This window comes from Alnus glutinosa, chromosome 12 (assembly GCF_958979055.1).
Source record: "Alnus glutinosa chromosome 12, dhAlnGlut1.1, whole genome shotgun sequence".
NCBI classification, from domain to species: domain Eukaryota; kingdom Viridiplantae; phylum Streptophyta; class Magnoliopsida; order Fagales; family Betulaceae; genus Alnus; species Alnus glutinosa.
In genome coordinates, this window is record NC_084897.1 from 4,733,530 (window position 1) to 4,739,681 (window position 6,152).

Consider the following 6,152-nt stretch of genomic DNA (forward strand, 5'->3'; position numbering starts at 1 on the left):
TTGGCCACGTGTATTAATACACATGGACACTTGGAGACGTATATGTATACATGCGTCCAAGTGGCCACGTGTATAAAATACATGTGGCGAACTGTTTTTAAAATTTATGCACCATATAATAAAAAATATATTTAAAATATAAATTAAGAATTTGGCCACTTGGCCACCATATAATAAAAAATATATTTAAAATATAAATTAAGAATTTGGCCACATAGCTGTAGGCCACGTGGCCAAAATTGGTGCAGGTAGGCGCGCGGGACAATTCCCGCGCACCCACCTGCCATTAGTTTGAAATATAATATATATATATATAAATTATATTCTCAGTAACTTCTCTCTCTCTCTTTCCGTCACTGTTCTCTCTCTCTCTCTCTCTCTCTCTCTCTCTCTCTCTCTCTCTCTCTCTCTCTCTCTCTCTCTCTCAGTGTTCTCTCTATTCTCTTTGTTCTCTCTCTCTCTCTCTCTCTCTCTCTCTCTCTCTCTCTCTCTCTCTCCGTCAATACTGGACCACCGGCCAGTTTCCCGACCACCGCGTGGTCGGCCTTCCCTCCGGCCTTACGACGTCTCTTGCTCGCTCTATCTCTCTCTCTCTCTCTCTCTCACTCTCTGTATCTCTCTCTATCTCTCCAAACTCCGACCGGCCAGTTCTAAGTCGACGACAAGTTGGTTCTGCATGTGTTTCGTATAGGTATATCGTATACGTATTAGGAAGGAAAAAAACAAAAAAAAAAAAAAAAGAAGAAGAAGAAGAAGAAGAAAAGAACAGATCTTCTTTTTTTTAAAGCAATATTTTTGATTTTGGCAACGTGTATTCTTAACACGTATCAAAAAATATATATATATATAATTTTTTTTTTATATATATATATATATATACGTTTAGCCACGTGTATTTGAATACACGTGGCCAATGTTAACCATGTGTATTTGAATACACGTGGCTAATTGTTAGACACGTGTATTTTAATACACGTGGCCAATTGGCCGCGTGTATCAGACACACGCGGCCAAATATGCATTTAGCTGCACCCGAATCTAACACGCAGGGAATACGTGGCCACCAGTTAGCCACGTGTACAGTATCCGTACACGTGGCTAACTGCTCGTGGCCAAATATAGTGTTTTTTGTAGTGGAAATTGGGGAGGGCGGCGGGGGCCGGGGGGGTGCCATGGCCCCTGCCAGCCCCCCTTCCCTCCGTCCCTGATCTCGATCTTCTAAACCTTTTTATATGATCATATCATATCATATTTATATATAAATACGTACCCATAACCAAGAGTACTTGTAATTAACAAGCTGCTCTTTGTAGTGCCCTAGCTTCCTCAACAGAGCTAGCTAGCTAGCCTGATCCATCCCCAGGCCACCATAAAAAACTACACCAAGAATGGCAATCAATCATGCTGATGATCACCTCTCTTTTGTTTTCGGCCTTCTTGGTACCTACTTAATTAATTGATGCTGTTCTTAGTTCATGATATATATATATATATACTCTATCTCATCATCTAATGTTATTTCTTTCTTTTTTTCTTTTTTTGTTAATTTCTCATAATTATATACAGGCATTATCGTCTCCTTCCTTGTATATCTAGCCCCATTGTGAGTTTCTCTCTCCATGTTTATATTTGGAATTAATTTCAGCTTAATTATGAAGCTAGCTAGCTAGCTAGCTCTCGATCTATATATCACTTAGCTTTTTAATTAATGATTTTCTTTTTTATTTTTGCTAGGCCAACCTTTTATAGGATATGCAAGAAAAAATCAACACAAGGCTTCCAATCACTGCCTTATTCAGTAGCTCTATTTAGCGCCACCTTAACGTTCTACTATGCCTTCCTGAAGACAAGTGCTCTTATGCTCATCATCATCAACTCCATTGGGTGTGTCATTGAATCCACATACCTCATCATGTTCATGATATATGCACCAGGGAGAGCTAGGGTACGTACTAGTCTTAATTAATCTCTCTTCTTGCTCCATATATTGATTATCTTCTGCTAATTAGTAATTGTAGCATATATATAATCGTTGTTAAAAGAATATATATAAATAAAATAATTAAATTTATTACTCTGCAGATATATACGGCAAAGCTACTTATCTTCTTTAACTTAGCACTTCTGGGGTTGATTATACTTTGCACGTCGTTACTGATTCAAGAGAGTTCTTTACGACTCACGGCTGTTGGATGGATTTGTGCAATATTTTCTGTTTGTGTTTATGCTGCTCCTCTTAGTGTCATGGTAATTAATTAATTGTTATGTACTCTATATTTAATATATATCCAAATTATGCACCATTTCAAGCGCGTGTGTGTATATATATAACAGGATTCAATTTTATTTTATTTTATTTTATTTTTTTATCAGAAGCTAGTTATAGAAACAAAGAGTGTGGAATTCATGCCATTGCCACTATCATCCTTCTTGACAGTCTGTGCAACAATGTGGTTCATCTATGGGCTATTGATAAAGGATTTCTTCATAGCGGTAAATAACCCCTTTTTTTTTTATCTTACCCTTAATTGCTTAATTATAATAAGTCTATTAATTAATTTGCTTATTGTTTTCCTTTTCAGACACCAAACATTCTAGGTTTCACGTTCGGAACTGCTCAGATGATATTATACATTATTTACAAGAATTCGAAGAAACAAGTGTTGCCAGAATCTATGCAACAGGATGGCGGCATCCAAATGAGCACAACAGAAGAGACGACAATGGAGACTAGTGTTGAGCCAAGTGAATCCAACGTGTGATGATCATGATCGAGCGGATACAAATTACAAAGCTAAGACTCCAAATAATATGATTGAGAAAAAGCAATTAATATTTAGAAGCTTCTAATTAGCCCTAGAGATCGAATATAATGGGTGTAATTCACACAACACAAGGAAAAAGCAAAAGGTTTTTTGTTGTTTCTTAAAGAGCGCGCTTCTTTATTATTGGTGCATGCATGTATCGTCCATGTCGATCGATCGATCGGCTTCCTTCCCAAAATAATTAGAGTGCAATTTTTTTACAGTCAGGCATATTATTATTGTTCTTGAGAAGGAAAGGAGTAAATAATTAAATAGACATACCATATATTCATAATTCAATTATTGTATTTATGCATATATTTCATTATCCAAATTATGTTTTCATATTTTGCTACATAGTGAATATCTTATCTCATTATTTAAAAATTTTAAATAATGTGGCACTATACACACCGTTAAATGTAACAAAATAAAATTTAAATAGTAAAACGTGACATTTTTAATAAAGTATCCTCTTAATTTAGTAAGGAAATATTTAATTGTCTCCGCCAGTTGCACATAAATTATTTATATACGCAAGGAATGAAAGATTACTAGCCAGTACCACTTCTCGATCTTATTCGATTCCAATATTTGATCAAAGCAAAACTGAATTGATGAATTCTTGTTTTGTTTGGTTGTATAGTTTAGTGTATAATTTGGCTCTTCCTTATTGTATATATATATATATATATATATATATATATATATATATATATATATATATATATATATATATATATATAGTTTTGTTTCCTAAAGTTTCTGGCTAAAAATAGCTTAAATATAGTGCATTATACTTAAATGTTGATATATGAAAGAATTACTCATTCATAATTATTTAAAAAAAAAAAAAAAAGAATTGATGAAGCCTGCTCATTAATTGGACAAATACATTGTCCATTTCTGATAATTAAAGAGCAAAAGAACAAAAGGACTTTCAGTGGATTGCTATATAAATAACCGATACTTTTGTCTTTAATTTATTACGGTGCTTTTGTCATTTTATGTTATAATAATGACAAAAAGATATGAAAATAAATTTTCATTAACATGCAAAAAAAAAATCAACTAAGGCCTGTGTCTTCTCTGGTTTAAATCATCATGTTCTTGTTCCTTGGCTTTTTTTTTTTTTTTTTTTTTTTTTCCTTTTCTTGGTAGAATTCCCCATTCAAATATCACCACGAAAAAAAAATTAACTAAAAAATTAAAATTTACAATTTTTTTTTTATTAATTTAAGTTATTAATGTTGAGATAGTTTTCAGTTGTTGATTTAATTAGCAACTCTTGAAATGATCACGCATGAATTGATCATGCAAAAGAGAGAAAGATGAGGCAGAAGAACTTGTCGAGATGTCCTGATAAGGAATATATAGCTCTGATGCCTCAGATATCACTCAAAGATAGACGATGGCAAGAACCAATCAAAAGAAAAGTATCAGACTTTGAGAATTTTGCCAAAAACAAAAGTCCTCTTACCTTAGCTTAATTAATGTGGTTTATATAGGAGCTGATTGTTGAAGGCAGCCATGATGGGCAATCCTTAATTGTACCCCTCCCCCCTCATCCTAGATCCTCTTGCTAGGAGGTGGCGTTGGCAGGACCATACCATGTGACACGTGTTGGCAAGCTGTAGTGCCCTTACTCTCTATTCGGGGAGCTAAAGGGGCGTCAGTCATGTTCGAGTATTATAAACTGTCAAGTGTATCGTAATCGTACTCTAGAATCGCCAAATTAGATATACAATTTAAGAATACTCTTTTTAATGCAAGTCTAATTAACCTCTAACAAGATCTTAGGGCCTATTTGGTAAGTAATTGTGTTGTGGAATATTTGCGTGTTATATAGTAAAAAGTGATTAATGTGCTATAAAATTTGAGAATGTTTTATAAAAAATTGAAAAAGTTTTGTTTTGTAGTAAATTTTTTTATTTGAATAGTAATTAAATGTGATTGATGTGATATAAAAAGTGTAAAAAAAATTAAAATGTTTTTTATTTAATTTTTTTAAGATAAGTGAAAAGAAAAAGAGAGAAAGTCCGAATGAATTTGTCAAACAAGCCCTTATAATTTGTGGTGACATCTTTTGGTGGCGATCGGCACAGACGATTGGATCTGATCCCCGATCGATCATGAACCTCTGATGACGTGGAGTAAAGTCTGACCAGGATCAGCTCAGGGGGTACAGTATTCAATATTGGGCATCAATCGATCGGTTGTAAAACATTGGACTTGACTTTAACAACTGGCCCACTTTCCAATAATTAAGATAATTGATGATTTAATATAATTTTAAAATAAAGTACTCTTGAATTCATATCTCTGTCAATTACCTCTAGAAAATAACTCCATTGTATGACTTTGTTATGTTCATATCAAGAATCGAACTTTGCATGTAATAAGCAAAAAAAGGAGGGATGCTTTTGGTTTAAATATGCCATTTGCCAAAACAAACGCAAGCGTGCTCTACAAGGCACTTTCTAGGTCATGGTTCTCCAACTGTATCAGCCAATTATCACCGACTACCAATAAAATAAAATAATCATGCAAGGTGTTTTTGAAAAAATTACACATAATTCTATCAAACTACTATTTCATTGTCAATATTCCCAAATTAACATAATGTCATGCTATATCATCTTGTCATTGTTATTTCTCTAAAAAAATGTCAATCGATTCTTTCTTTGTTTCCCTTAATCTTTTTATCTTTTAACTACTTATTTTTTCAGAACACTTATATCTAGCTCAGCATTTTAATTATTTACGTTCATTATTTCATTTAAAATAATATTTAATTTATTTATCTATTTTCACTATTCCTAAAGAGATTGAGAATCGTATTTATTTTTATTAATTTAACTTATGCATTGTTATTAAGTTTAACCAAAATAACCTTTTAACTATTTTGGTTAGCGGAATGTAAATGATGCAGCCAACTTGAGTTGATATGACAATAACCATATTAAACAAATAAACCGTATCAAGTATAATCTTCTTGACACCCCCCAAATCATGATTACAAAGTCTACTAAAATAATCATATCACATGATGAACGTTTGTGCATTTTGAGTCCTTCCCTCCATTAGTTTCCCATTATGGTGCCAACTAAAATGAGATTGTGGGTGTTAAAATAAAGTTTGTTTACCACAAAGGGGTCAAAGGTATTTAACCATTTTAATTAAGAGTCCCTTTGATTTGCGTTTTGTAGTTTCAAATTGTGTGACTTAAAAAATAACGATTTGAAAATGTAATTTTTAAAAATGTAGTTACGCATTTGATAAAATCGCGATTTGACTTTTAAAATTAGAATTTAGCATTTAAAATCATGCGTTTTTAAAAATATACCC

The 6,152-nt window shown here is 32.9% G+C and overlaps 1 protein-coding gene across 1 annotated transcript; it reads left to right on the top strand.

The window, feature by feature from the left end:
- The first annotated feature begins 1,317 nt into the window (after positions 1-1,317).
- On the top strand, positions 1,318-2,890 carry LOC133852304 (bidirectional sugar transporter NEC1-like). The gene is made up of 6 exons (XM_062289036.1): positions 1,318-1,440; positions 1,567-1,603; positions 1,735-1,945; positions 2,083-2,247; positions 2,374-2,493; positions 2,583-2,890. The coding sequence occupies exons 1-6, from the start codon at positions 1,389-1,391 to the stop codon at positions 2,760-2,762; spliced, it is 765 nt and encodes a 254-aa protein (XP_062145020.1). The 5' UTR covers positions 1,318-1,388; the 3' UTR covers positions 2,763-2,890.
- The last annotated feature ends 3,262 nt before the right edge of the window (positions 2,891-6,152 follow it).

Coding starts and splice junctions, on each gene's coding strand:
- LOC133852304 (XM_062289036.1), top strand. CDS start 1,389: ATGGCAATCAATCATGCTGATGATCACCTCTCTTTTGTTTTCGGCCTT. Junction 1,946..2,082: donor ATGCACCAGGGAGAGCTAGG/GTACGTACTAGT, acceptor ATTACTCTGCAG/ATATATACGGCAAAGCTACT. Junction 2,494..2,582: donor TAAAGGATTTCTTCATAGCG/GTAAATAACCCC, acceptor TTTCCTTTTCAG/ACACCAAACATTCTAGGTTT.